The 14350-nt window shown below is 48.7% G+C and overlaps 1 protein-coding gene across 1 annotated transcript; it reads left to right on the top strand.

The window, feature by feature from the left end:
* The first annotated feature begins 2477 nt into the window (after nucleotides 1–2477).
* Nucleotides 2478–4462, top strand: GPR75 (G protein-coupled receptor 75). The gene has a single exon (XM_038551584.1). The coding sequence runs from the start codon at nucleotides 2936–2938 to the stop codon at nucleotides 4460–4462; it is 1527 nt and encodes a 508-aa protein (XP_038407512.1). The 5' UTR covers nucleotides 2478–2935.
* Nucleotides 4463–14350: the final 9888 nt, after the last annotated feature.

The following is a 14350-nucleotide window of genomic DNA, read 5'->3' as shown; positions in this document are numbered from 1 at the left end:
GAAACAGGCACATGGCCTTTAAGTGAAAACAGTAAGCTATCCGTTATTATTTTGATTCTTTTTTTTTTTTTTTTAAAGATTTTATCTATTCATTCATGAGAGACACAGAGAGAGAGGCAGGCAGAAACCCAGGCAGTGGGAGAAGCAGGCTCCATGCAGGGAGCCCAACGTGGGACTCCATCCCAAGACTGAGATCACGCCCTGAGCCAAAGGCAGATGCTCAACCGCTGAGCCACCCAGGTGTCCCTTATTTTTTTATTCTAATCAAGAGACAAGAGGTCAAGATTTATATTTTTCCTCTCACAGAACTTCTATAAGGCTGGTCTCCCTTGCCAGTGGAGAAATTCATCATATTGTTGTGATCTGCACTATTTGACCATTGAGAATAAAAAAAAGAGGCCATCTTCTTCCTTTTTTTTTTTTAATTTTTTAATTTTTATTTTTATTTTATTTATGATAGTCACAGAGAGAGAGAGAGAGAAGCAGAGACACAGGCAGAGGGAGAAGCAGGCTCCATGCACCGGGAGCCCGATGTGGGATTCGATCCTGGGTCTCCAGGATCGCGTCCTGGGCCAAACCGCTGCACCACCCGGGGATCCCCCCATCTTCTTCCTTCATGAAGAATATGCATTACATATATGGGCCTTCCGAGGACTGAAATTCGACTGATACTCACTGGCATTAGCCATACCTGCTCCTGAATGCTGAGAGACTTCTGGATCGGGTGCTTCATGGCTGCTGCTCAGAGCGCCTAGTAATCCTTCATGGGTCTGGTTCCCTCTTCCTCTGTGCCCCATGATCCAGAATCTGAAGGGTTAACCCCTGGCGCAGCTGGAGGCCTCTGGGACCCAGTTGGAGCTGGTGGTTAAATATTTGGCACATCACTCCTGGACCTCCCTGGTGCCATTGCTTGTTCCTAAAAGGCTGGATGAAAGCAATACCTTTGAGTTGTCAAGAGCATTGCAGCGTCTCCAAGGAACCATTTTAAGCTGTCCCACAGGAAGCATCTTTCAGAGCAGAGTGGGCACCAGGCCACACAGGGCTTGGGGATTTGGAACAACAGAAGATTTGTGAGTGTACTTTAAATCTCATTGAAAAGAGAAGTTTAAGGAAATAAAGAGCAAGAAGAAAAAGAAGTTATTCTTTTAAAGAAGAGGGTAGGTCTTCCTCCTCTTTCTACCCACAGCACCTAGCATAGAGCTGGCATGCGTGTGCACATGATCAGTGTAAACTGAGTGAATGGACGCCTCCTGCTTCATCATGACGATATTGCTGTTGGAATAATAACTCACCTTTGTACAGCACTTTAGAGTCAACAGACGGGTGCTTGGCACCTTGTAAATCTCCAATATAATTGACACCTGTCAGCACGTTCATTTTTTTCCTTTCAAATGTAGTCCTGCACAAAGTTTTTTGTTTTTTTCTGCCAAAGGAAGGTAGGGAGTTGGCCAAGGTATTACAGGCAGGGAGAAGAAATGATAAATAATGGAAAATAAAGGCTTGTTCCTAGGGAAAGAAATAGAAGGTTAGTGATTTGTTCTAATAGGGGTCACAGTATAGTCAGCTATACCCTCTGGCTTCTATCTTTTTTTTTTTTTTTTTTTGAAGATTTTTATGTATTCATTTGAGAGAGAGAACAAGCAGGAGCAAGGGGAGGGGCAGAGGGAGAAGCAGAAGCAGACTCTGGAAACCGGATGTGGGGCTCCATCCCAGGAACCTGAGATCATGACCTGAGCTGAAGGTAGACAATTACCCAACTGGGCCACCCAGATGGCCCCGCCCTTGGGCTTGCATCTGAAGCATAAGCAGTAAGACCTACTCAAGGTGGCCCTCCCCGCCTGTCCTCCGCAGGCCCTGCCCTGGCCCACCCCGCAACTAGCTCCCCCTCACCACCATTCCCCTCAGCCTCCCTGGGCCTCCAGCCCAGGCTGGACTAGGTTCCCCTTCTCTCACTTCCACAGCGCCCTGCTGCCCCCTGATTCATGACATTAGACTGCGAGTAGATTGTGATCTCCTTGGGGGACAGGTTATATCTTCAGATCTCCAGCTAGCCACCCCCGAGTGCTCCTAAAAGGAACATTTGCATTCCCTTCAATTAGAAACCCCCGGGGGGTGGGAGACCAGGAATCTGCCTTTTTTTTTTTTTTTTTTTTAAACTCCCTCTCCAGGTGATGCTTAAACCATTTGGAAAACCACTGTGCCACGGAACTTGGAAATAATATTTTTTAAAAGATTTTTTATTATTTTTATTTATTTATGATAGTCTCACAGAGAGAGAGAGAGAGAGAGGCAGAGACACAGGCAGAGGGAGAAGCAGGCTCCATGCACCGGGAGCCCGATGTGGGATTCGATCCCGGGTCTCCAGGATCGCGCCCTGGGCCAAAGGCAGACGCCAAACCGCTGCGCCACCCAGGGATCCCTAAAAGATTTTATTTATTTTTTCATGAGAGAGAGAGAGAGAGAGAGAGAGAGGCAGAGACACAGGCAGAGGGAGAAGCAGGCTCCATGCAGGGAGCCTGACGTGGGACTCGATCCCAGGTCCCCAGGATCACGCCCCGGGCGGAAGGTGGCGCTAAACCGCTGCGCCACCCGGGCTGCCCACGGAACCTGGAATTAGCCGGAGGGACGCATTTTGAGGTGTTTGTGTCTCGTCCCCTGTTGGGCTTCCAGTCGAGAAGGCCTGGGGCCGGAGCTAAAGAAAATTTGAGTACTTTTGTAAGAAAAAAAAAATAATAATAATTAATAATAATAATAATAATAATAATAACAAACCAGCATGAGCTGGCTCCGCTTTGTGCATTAACTGCTGTGTGTGTCGGGTGTGCCTTCTCCGCGCAGGCCTTGGAGCGTGCCCCCCGCCGGGCCGTGAGCCGGGGCCCTGACCCCGAGCCGAGCCCGAGCCGCAGAGGCCGGCGCCGCTCCCCGCTCCCCGAGGATGAACGACACGGAGCCCCTGGAGGAGGCTCCCAACGGCACGCTGCTGCGCGGGCCCCGCCCCCAGGGCGGCCCCCAGGACCTGGTCCACACGGCCACTCTGGTCACCTGCACGCTGCTCCTGGCCGTCGTCTTCTGCCTGGGGTCCTACGGCAACCTCATCGTCTTCCTGTCCTTCTTCGACCCGGCCTTCCGCAAGTTCCGAACCAACTTCGATTTCATGGTCCTGAACCTGTCCTTCTGCGACCTGTTCATCTGCGGGGTGACGGCGCCCATGTTCGCCTTCGCGCTCTTCCGCTCGGCGCGGGGCCTCCCGGACGCCTTCTGCTTCGCCTTCCACGCCACCAGCTCGGGCTTCGTCATCATGTCCCTGAAGACGGTGGCGGCGATCGCGCTGCACCGGCTGCGCATGGTGCTGGGCCGGCAGCCCAGCCGCCCCGCCTCGGTGCCCGGCGCCGCGCTGCTCGCCGCGCTGCTCTGGGCCAGCAGCTTCACGCTGGCCGCCCTGGGCGCGCTGCGGGCCAGCAAGGCCCACCTGTGCCTGCCCCTGTCGGGCCTGCCGGCGGCGGAGGGCGCGGCCGCGCTGTCGCTGTACGCCGTGGACTTCGGCTCCTGCGTGGCCGTGGTCGCCGTGTCCTACATCCTCATCGCGCAGACGCTGCGCAGGAACGCGCGGGCCCGGCGGCGCCCCCCGGCGGCCGCGGCGGAGGCTTCGCGGGCGCCGCCGCCCTTCGCGGGCGGCCCGGGGCGGCGGGGGGCCGAGCCCGCGCTCTACCGGCACCAGGGCTGCCCCAGGCCGGCCGCGCCCGCCGCCCGCCGCCCGCGCCCGCCGCCCGCGCCCGCCGTCAACCTGGCCGCGGCCAAGGACTCCAAGGCGGTGCTCACCTGCGTGGTCATCGTGCTGTCGGCCCTGCTGTGCTGCGTGCCCCTGGGCGCGGCCCTGGCGCGGGGGGCGCTGTCCCGGGGCGGCGGCGGCGGCGGCCTCCGCCAGCTGGAGCTGCTGGGCTTCGCCCTGCTGTTCCTCAAGTCCGGGCTAAACCCTTTCATCTACTCCCGCGGCAGCGCGGGCCTGAGGCGGAAGGTGCTCGCGTGCCTGCGGGGCGGCGGCCTGGGCGCCTGCGGCTGCCGGCACAGGACCCGGCTCCGCGCCGTCGGGAAGGGGAACCTGGAAACCAACCGGAACAAGTCGTCCCACCACGAGACCAACTCGGCCTACGTGCTGTCCCCGAAGCCGCAGAAGAAGTTCGTGGACCAGGCGTGCGGGCCCAGCCAGTCCAGGGAGAGCGCGGCGAGCCCCAGGGCCTCGGCGGGGCGGCCCGGCGGCCAGAGCAGCTCCACCGCGGCCGACACGCGCCTGGAGCCCTACTACGGCGTCTACGGCGGCGGCCCGCGGCGGGGGGACGGCGCCCCGCGGGGCCCCCGCTGCCCCGGCCCGGCCGCGCCCTGCGGCGCCAGGCGTCAGCGCGCGGCCGGCGACCTGCTGCGGGGGCCCGGCGCGGCGGGGCCCATCCCGGTGCCCTCCGTGTAGCGCCCCGGTGCGGCCCCCCCGCCCCCCGCCCCCCGCCCGGGTCAGCCCAACCGCAGGCCCTTCGGATTCTCCTCCGTCTGCAGGATCCGTAGCATCTGTGGACCTGCCTCGCGGTCCCTGAGGGTCGGAGGATCCCATGCGAAGGGGTTGTTAGTGGACGGTTTCCCCGCCCCGCGCCCCCACTTTGGTCCTAAACGTCTCACCGGACGCCGGGGATGCTCGCGCTGAGCTACTGCGGGGACGAACCCGCTGTGCCCGTGGGCGTCGGTGCTCGGGGTCCTCGAAGGACGCGGGAGCTGGATTTTTTTTTTTTTTTTTTTTTAAACCGTGTGAAGGTATGATCTTCACCGAGACGGATTTTTTTTTTTTTTTTTAATGAATCGAACTCTGAATTTTGACCCTCTGAAGTGTGGGAAGGGTATTGTTGTTCCAATACGAGAGTCTTTTTGGTAGCGGGTTTACTTGAATACATGCCGTGTTGTCAAAGCAGAAAATCAGAAATGTTTTCTCTGTGGTTACCCTTGACCCAAGACACAGGTACTTTGCTTTCGGCAGACAGTCCACCAAGTATTATGATTACTCCCATTCCTTTTTTTTTTTTTTTTTTTTATTTATGATAGTCACAGAGAGAGAGAGAGAGAGAGAGAGAGAGAGAGAGGCAGAGACATAGGCAGAGGAAGAAGCAGGCTCCATGCACCGGGAGCCCGACGTGGGAGTCGATCCCGGGTCTCCAGGATCGCGCCCTGGGCCAAAGGCAGGCGCCAAACCGCTGCGCCACCCAGGGATCCCTGATTACTCCCATTTCTTATTAGAGACATCATTCTTTTGTGTGAATCAACTAGCTGTATAGTTTTTTTTTTTGTTTGTTTGTTTTTTTAAAGAAGTATGTTTCTGCTTGCTAAAAATGAATTATTCTATTTTGGAATGAGCTTACCCAAGGATCCTAGTCGAGAGGACTGTTCCTGTAGTGGAGGAATGTGATTTCTGGGAGCAGAGGCACTAACCGGGGCCTCTGCGCCAGGGCCTGGTGACATGGGTCACAGTCGGGACTGCTGTTGCGTGTCACATGATCTTCATTATTGCCTAAGAAGGTGTTAAGAATGAGATCGAGAGGATTTCCATCTACGCGTCGCTTCTGTGCGAGGATGGCTCGTTAACAACCTGACAAAGAGTTTCCAAGTAACTATTTAAAAATGATTTTTTGGTCTTTGTTTAAATATCACTAAGGTAAAAAAAAAACTTTTTAAGGTGATGCTTTCAAAATAATTGTGTGATTTCTCTCCCATTAGTCTTGGTAATGGGCAATAAGGAAAACTAGAAGGATTTCTTTACCTGGAACTAATTTTATGATGAACTCTGTGATTCCTAGCATAACAACCGTAAATTCATATTTTTATGTAAAAATATTTTCATTATACAGTTAGCTTTTGAACTTGCCACGGCTCTGGAACTACAGCTGTTAGGCTCAAGATGGGCATCGAGATCCCAAACCTGTCTTTAGGAATGGTCGTATTGGAGAACTGTTACTGCAGGTTGGAAGGAACCGTGTTGTTCTGGAAGAAAGGTATGCAACGCACGGCGCCCTCTCCAGGCTGTTCCCCCGTACAAGGGTGCCCCCAGGTGTGGAGAAGGCAGCGGGAGCTCTGCACAGCCTCGCCCAACACCCCCCTTCCAGCACTGACCCGCCGTTTTGTTTCTAGGTTTCCTATGAGATATGGCTTTTCTTTTCTTTTTAAATTCACCTTTTAGGAATTTTTCCTTCCCTTCCTTCTCTCCTTTTCTTCCTTTATTTTTGCTATTAAATTTTATAGCAGAAGAGAAAACACCCCCTCTGTCACATTTTTTCTTGTTTGTAATTGGATGCTATTTTTGAAAGTCACTATAACCTATTTCAATTATGCTTTTATATTTTTAATACGACACTGTTTTCATTTATTACCACTCCCACGAGATAGGTTAGTATATTACCCCTTTTTAACAAAGAACTAAGAAATCTAATATCCTCTCCCAAGATCGTTTGAAGATAATTCTAATTAGGAGTTAGACTTTTGTCAAAATTTAGAGCTGGCTCTTTATTCCAATAAGCCAAACAGCTTTATAATTACTAAGATTAAGCAAGAGGATACTTCCTACTTTTTAAGGTGTGTTTCTCGTTTTTGGCTAGGCATTTCCAGTGTGATTCAATAAAAGATTTTTTAAAAGTAATTTTTACTCGTAAAACTTAAGCTGACAGGTTTCTTGTACGACTTTTTGAGTTAGAGACGACCCGATCCATCTTTGGGAGGTAAAAGTTACAGTGTAAAGAAAAGGAAGCATGCGCATATGAGGTACTCAGTCTCTTTGTGCTCATCGAGAAATTACTGATTTATTGCATGAAATACATGTTGGGCTAGATTCTTAGCCCTCCTCCACATCTATCTCTACATCTATGTGGAGATACGGAGATAAATGTAACTTATCTCTTCATAAGTTATATATGTCTATCCATAGAGGGAGTTATGGATAGGTACATATAACTTCTCTATAAGGGCTAAACTGAGAACTAAAAATAATGAGAATTCAGTTGAATATGACTAATTATTAGCAGGGTATATTAATTAGTTCTCTTGATGCTTTACTGTGATGCAAAGTATGTGATGTATTTCAAACATTTTATAATTGTTCTGATGTTAACCTTTAGGCCAGATTTGTATTTCTGATGCTTTTAATGTTCTTTTAAAATAATGTTTGGAAAATAAAAACCCTAACATTTCTGAACATCAGATTGCAGTGCTATGACTTTCCTGTCCAGTCATTTGAAAACCATCAGAGGAAAGTAGTGATGATTAGTGCACCGTAGATAACAATGTGTTGGCCCTCAGCATTCTCTTCTTTAAGAGATGAAATAATCATGGGTTTTGGGGGTTTTGTTTTAATTTTATTTACTTATTTATTTAAAGATTTTATTTATTTATTCATGAAAGACACAGAGACAGAGAGAGGCAGAGACACAGGCAGAAGGAGAAGCAGGCTTCACACAGGGAACCCGACGTGGGACTCGATCCCAGGTCTCCAGGATCACGCCCTGGGCTGAAGGTGGTGCTAAACTGCTGAGCCACCGGGCTGCCCTGTTTTAATTGTTTTTCAAGTAAGTTCTATGCCCAATGTGGGGCTCCAACCCACAATCTCGAGATCCATAGTCTTATGGTCTACCAACTGAGCCAGTCAGGCGGCCTGAGTCCCCGGGAGCTCTTTGTTTTTATTTATTTTTTTTAATATTTTATTTATTTATTCATGACAGACACAGAGAGGGGGTGGGGAGGGGGCAGGCTCCATGCAGGGAACCCAATGTGAGACTTGATCCCAGGTCTCCAGGATTACACCCTGGGCCGAAGGTGACGCTAAACCCCTGGGCCACTGGGGCTGCCCTGTGTTTAATTTTTATTATTCATTTATTTATTTATTAGCGAGAGCACGCGCGAGCATATGCAAGAGCGTGGGGGGGGGGGGTGGCAGAGAGAGAAGCTAACTCCCCGCTGAGCAGGTAGCCAGATCCTAGGACCCTGAGATCATGACCTGAGCCAAAATAGATGCTTAACCGACTGAGCCACCAAGGGCACCCCCTCAGGATCTCTTTATTGGTTCCAGAGAGTTCTCTGACTCAAGATCAGTGCTGCATATGTTGGGAATGTTGGTTATCTCATCAAAAGTGGTATTTCCATTGTGCTTAATGTTTTCCTGCTTCTCTCTCTTGGTGGTTCCTTGAGGGCTTTGATAATTAGGGGCAGAAGGTACCACGTCGTTCTGGGCCTGTCTGTTCTGGTCAGTTTCACTGTAATCCTCACACCCTCCCAATCACCGTTTCCCTTGGTGATGTCATCACCAACCGTTTTTGGAGACAGACCCACAGGACCTGTTTTGGTAGATGTGCCACCAACTTCCCCACAGATGTATGACTTTGATCTCCCTGGGGCCAAACTTAGGCAGCATGGTGGAGGCTGCTGGGTTTGGATGAACCCAGATTCAGGATGACCGAAGACAGTTGCACCTTTGCATCCTTTGAGCTAAAAGCCAAAAGCAAAAATGAGTATCCTAGAATTGGTGATAGAGACGGTGTGTATAAGCGAGGGAAAACTCAAAATTACAGTCCTGCGATAGATAACGTAAAGATCCTTCTTTGAAACTAATATTTTGAGTAGTTTCTTGGTTAGCAACTCTACATCCAGGAGCAATGCCCTCCTAGGATTCCATGTGGGAATTCTTTTATAGAGCAGGAAGGGGACACTAACAGAGGGGTAGTGGTGAAGAAAAAGCAGCATGAGATCCTGCAGAGTTAAGGCACAAAAGCCTTTTTTTTTCTTTTTAAAGATTTTAAGTAATCTCTATACCCATCATGGGATTTGAACTCACAACCCCAAGATCAACCAACTGAGCCAGCCAGGTGCCCTGACATAGAAGCCTTCTTCAACAGCTCAGTTGTAGGGTCCTGAAAATGAGCATCTGTAAACCTCCCTTTTTCTTTTCTTTTCTTTTTTTTAAAGATTTTATTTATTTATTCATGAGACACACACACACACACACACAGAGGCAGAGACACAGGCAGAGGGAGAAGCAGGCTCCATGCAGGGAGCCTGATGTGGGAATCGATCCCAGGTCTCCAGGATCACGCCCTGGGCCGAAAGCAGGCATTAAATCACTGAACCACCCAGGGATCCCCTAAACCTCCCTTTTTCAATTTCAAGTTATTCATACCCCAGTTCGAAGATTTCTACTCCAGGCCACCAGAAGCACTTCTTGGGTTCCTCTCCAGATCTGACTTGTGATTATAAGTCCTTCTTAAAGAATTCTCAATAAATAAATAAATAAATAAATAAATAAATAAATAAATAAATAAATAAAAATAAAAAAAAAGAATTCTCCATAATCTAGCCAGGCCGGGGTCTGGAATCTCCCCTTTCCAAGCCACCCTCACATTCACAGTTCAGGGCAATGTATACCTAGTGAGATTTTTAACTCCCAGGAAGACCTGTGTGTTCTCCTGGATCCACCAAAAGCAGTTGTTTTTCATTAACGAGAGAAGCTCAAGGTCCCGCCAGAGAAACTCACTCCACTGTTCTCCTACTGGAGTTGAGAGGAGGCCAAGAGTCAGTGGAGATCCCAGGCCTATGGGAGGCTGGCAGGCAGGCTGCTGGAAAGGGCTCGACTCCATCAGAGATTCGAGAGGCCAGGCCAGGCCTGGACTGGGGCTAGAACACGAAGCAGCAAGCTGCTCTCTGCGGGGCAGGTGCCCCTGGCCCAATGTGACGGAGGCGGGAGAGCCAGAGTCACCGGTAGGAGCAAAGACAATGACCGCTTGAAGCCAGATGGGGTCACCTTGGAGAGGCTGAAGAAGGGAAAGCAGAAAGATAGGGAAATCGCCCCTATCGCCTCCCCGCACCCCTAAAGATGGATCTGCAAAGGCCATTCTGATGACTTTCCATCTCCTGGCTTCCATACCGTTTACATGCTAATGACACTCAATTTTGCATCACTAGTCCTAAGCTCTCCCTGAGCTCCACGCTGGTCCATCCAATCACCGTCTCCACTTAGATGTCTAATAGGCATCGCAAATTTTAGCATGTGCAAAACTGAACTCTTGATTTCAACCCCACTCCCTACCAAACTTGGGCCTCCTGCTGTTTTATCGTCTCAGGAAATGGCATGGCAATCACACAGTCACACAGCTCCGCTTGTTGTCCTTGACTCTCTTGCACATCACATCCAACTTGTTGGGACAAGAATTATCTTGAAAATAAACTCTGACTCCAACTACTCACCTCTTCATCTCCGTGCCCTCTAGCCCGTGTTCCCCATCATTTCTCACCTGGGGTGTGAAACCCGCCTCGTAACCGTCTCCCAGCTTCCAGTCTCTCTCTCCTGTCGTCTCCCTGCTTTGTAACTTGGGACATGTTTCAGGTAAATCATATTTGCCACTCTCCGGTGAAAACCTTCCAGTGGCTCTCCATTCCACTTAGAACAAAATCTGAAGTCCTTTTTCTTTTTAATATTTTATTTATCTATTTATTCATAAGAGACACAGAGAGAGAGGCAGGTTCCATGCAGGGAGCCCGATGTGGGACTTGATTCTAGGACTAGGATCACACTGAACCAAAGGCAAGAGCTCAACCGCTGAGCCACCCAGACGTCCCCAAATCTGAAATCTTTGCCACGACTGGCATGGTCCTAATGATCTGGCCCTTGGTTTCCTCTCTGTCCCCATTTGCTTTCAGTTGTTCCCTGCCTGATGGGGATACAACAGGCTTTCTGCCCCTTATCGCATGCCTCGGTTTTGTTCCTCTTTCCGTGGCTTGTAGAAGGTCACCTTCTCATTGTGTCCTCACAGGGCCTTTCTCTGTGCATGCAGGGGAAGAGAGGGGGTGGGGCAAGGAGGAGAGAGAGTTGGGGGTGGGGGCTCTTGGGGGCTCCTCCTCTTCTTATGTGGACATCATTCTTATCAGATTAAAGCCTCACCCTTATGATCTCATTTGCCCTTAATTACCTCCTTAAAAGCCTTATCTCCAAATAGAGTCCCATTGGGGGTTAGGGCTTCAAATATGAATTCTGGGGGGACACAATTCTGTCCATAACAGTTACGTATAATGAATGAATCAAATAATAAATGATCAAATGGCTGAAGCCTGGAAGTGATCTCAACCCTAACCTCTACCTGGCTGGCTGGCTTAGCCTCCCGACATTTGTGGTTTTTCGTATCCCTCTCTACGTCCCCAGGGTGGTTATCAGCAGGACTCTGATGAAAGGGGACATGGATCAGGATTCAGGATTTCTGACTGTTGACGCAGGGAATCAGCTCTAAAGGCGTCTTCTCCCAGGGGCCACCCTGGCCACCCAGGTGTTGCCAGACAACCTGCATTCATTCTCCTGGACCTCTTTGGCTCCTGACGCAGCCTGAGGACACGGAAGATGAAAGGAAACTCTTCGGCAGCCGCAGAGAAGTTAACAGAGTGAAGGGGTACCTGGGTCTTGGGGGGAGAGAAAGGAGAATACTAATTACTTTAAAGTGCATGGCAGGGACCCCTGGGTGGCTCAGCGGTTTAGTGCCTGCCTTGGGCCCAGGCTGTGATCCTGGGGTCCTGGGATCAAGTCCCACGTTGGGCTCCCCACAGGGAGCCTGCTTCTCCCTCTGCCTGTGTCTCTGCCTCTCTCTTAGTCTCTCATGAATAAATAGATAAAATCTTAAAAAAAAAAATAAAGCATATGGCAATTTGAAAAAAGTCACAGATTCAGTGAAATTCTGTTTTCCATGAAGAGACAGTTAACAGGCAATCTCTCTAAGCCCAATGGTTTTAGATTAATTTTACCAAAGTAAAAATATCCCTTTGTTGCTTATGGACAAATCAGTGAATTTTCCCCTCCTCTACTCCAGTAACCAGGTAATTTTGCTTCTCCATGAATACACTTAGCTGGTGCCAAGATAAGTTCAGTTTGTTTCTGAGTTCCATTTAGGTGAATGTTTGCCCTTCTGACACTTTCTTGAACCGCAAGCTGGCTCGTAGCATGCTGATGAGTGGGAGATCTTTCATCTGACTCCCAGTGTGGGAATCTTGATTTTCATGCAAAGCCTGGTGTTCTGCAAAATGCAGCTTGTTCAGATAGACCTTAAAAAGTGGAGCAATTTACAAAGAGTGCTTTATGCCTGTCTTCTGGGGCTGTGGCACTAGGGTAAATTCCATAATCTCGGTAAATGCTTACGTCGTATTTTGTATCTGACATTAGCAAGAGCTTATGAAAGCTTCTTGCTCGTTTGTTTGGCTTTAGCAACAACATATGTCAAAGAAATGGTAAGAACTGATTTTATTAATATTGCAATGGGGATGGGGGCCTGGGTGACTCCGTTGGTTAAGCATCTGCCTTCTGCTCAGGTCATGATCCTGCAGTCCCAGGCCCCAGCCCCACGTTGCATCATCCGGGCTACCTGCTAGGTGGGGAGTCTGCTTCTTCCTCTCCCTTTGCCCCTGCTCCTGCTCTCTTTCACGTGCTCTGTAACAAATAAGTCTTAAAAAATTTTTATTACAATGAGGAAAGATATGGCTGGGAATTGTGTTCTTCACAAAGAATCGTAATTTAGACAATTTCTTTGAGGAATTCAGAGTACCTTGGAACTGGGATGTTTTTAGTTTATGGAGTTGGAGGTGGAAAATTCAATTCTTTTCTTGACCTGAGAGAACAGGGACTTTATTCCAATCATGGCCCACAAGTGGGGGAAAAAGAGACACAGGCACTGTCTTCTTGTTAGGGAGTGGTGCAGAATTTGAGAAGGAATACAAATGAGACAAGTAATTAATTCTCCCTTTTCTTTCCCAACCAATTTAAAACTGAGGAAAATATTGTTTTCTTCAAAGTACCAAACACTCAAAAAGTAAGAGCTGGTAGGAAAGTCCTTGGAATTGTAGTTGGGGAAGGTTTTATAAGTGTGGGTAAGAGAGGATGAGGGTTCATTCATTCATTCAGCAAATATTTGTTGAGTGTCACTGTTATGCAAGGTCTGAGGAGAAGGATCTGAGAAAGAAAATAAGATATATTCTTTACCAATAAGTAAAAGATGAAGGAATTTTATCATTTACATAATAAATACAACCTAGTTCTAGACAAATTGCCAGTGCAGCTGCATCGTTTACCAACACCAAGTGATTATCAGAGAAGGGAATTTTTTTTTTAAGATTTTATTTATTTATTCATGAGAGACATACACAGAGAGAGAGATAGAGGCAGAGGGAAAAGCAGGCTCCATGCAGGGAGCCTGACATGGGACTCGATCTCGGGACTCCAGGATCATGCCCTGGGCCGAAGGCTGGTGCTAAACCCCTGAGCCACCCAGGGATCCCTGAGAAGGGAAGTTTTGATGATATTTAACCAAGCCAGAATTCCCAAGGTGACACTTTAATTTTACCAGTGAGTTTTCTTTTTCTTTCTTTTCTTTTTTTTTTTTTTTTTAAGATTTTATTTATTCATGAGAGATACAGAGAAAGAGGTAGAGACACAGGCGGAGGAAGAAGCAGGCTCCTCAAGGGGAGCCTAATGTGGGACTCGATCCCAGGACTCGGGATCACACCCTGAGCAAAGGCAGATGCTCAACCACTGAGCCACCCAGGCGTCCCACCAGTGAGTTTTCATTTGCTAGATTTTGAGTCGCATTAGCTTAAAGAGAAGTTAGTGGTGTTCCATATTTAAACAAAAAACAAAAAACACACAACCGTATGAAAGAAAATAAGTACCATATGTTACTAAGACAAAAATCAAGCATTTTGCTTAGCATTTTGCTGAGCCCTTTGGGATGTTCCTTCAGGTGGGAGGTGATGGCACAGAGAGGTTCAAAGGGCAAAGCTGGTTCTGTGAATAGAAAGCCCTATAAAATATCCTTTACAAGGGGACGCCTGAGTGGCTCAGCGGTTTGGCGCCGCCTTTGGCCCAGGGTGTGATCCTGGAGACCCGGGATCAAGTCCCGCATCAGGCTCCTTGCATGGAGCCTGCTTCTCCCTCTGTCTGTCTCTCCTGAATAAATAAATAAAGTCTTAAAAAAAAAATCCTTTACAAACATGGCTTCCACAATCTGAATTGATTCCAAAGCTGGCTCAACCACGTGCAGTTTAGTTCCATTCTTTGAGCCTCATTTTCCTTATCTGTGAGTTAAAGATAGGATTGTGATCACAAGGTATCTGAAGTGTTTAGCATAGTGCTGGAATATTTAACCAATGTGCAGGAAGTGGCAGCTTTTATTATTATAAAAGCAGAGTTTGGGGTTGCCTATTATCTGAGATTCAAGGAGCAATGACTGAAGATTGTTCACAACTGGGTTTTTTTTGAGCGAAACACTCTCTTGGAGGTGATTGACAAAAGCTTTTCCAACAAACG

Source organism: Canis lupus, chromosome 10 (assembly GCF_011100685.1).
Source record: "Canis lupus familiaris isolate Mischka breed German Shepherd chromosome 10, alternate assembly UU_Cfam_GSD_1.0, whole genome shotgun sequence".
In the NCBI taxonomy this organism is placed as follows: Eukaryota; Metazoa; Chordata; class Mammalia; order Carnivora; family Canidae; genus Canis; species Canis lupus.
Note: the sequence above shows the minus strand (reverse complement) of the source record. Positions and strands in the feature narration are given on the sequence as shown.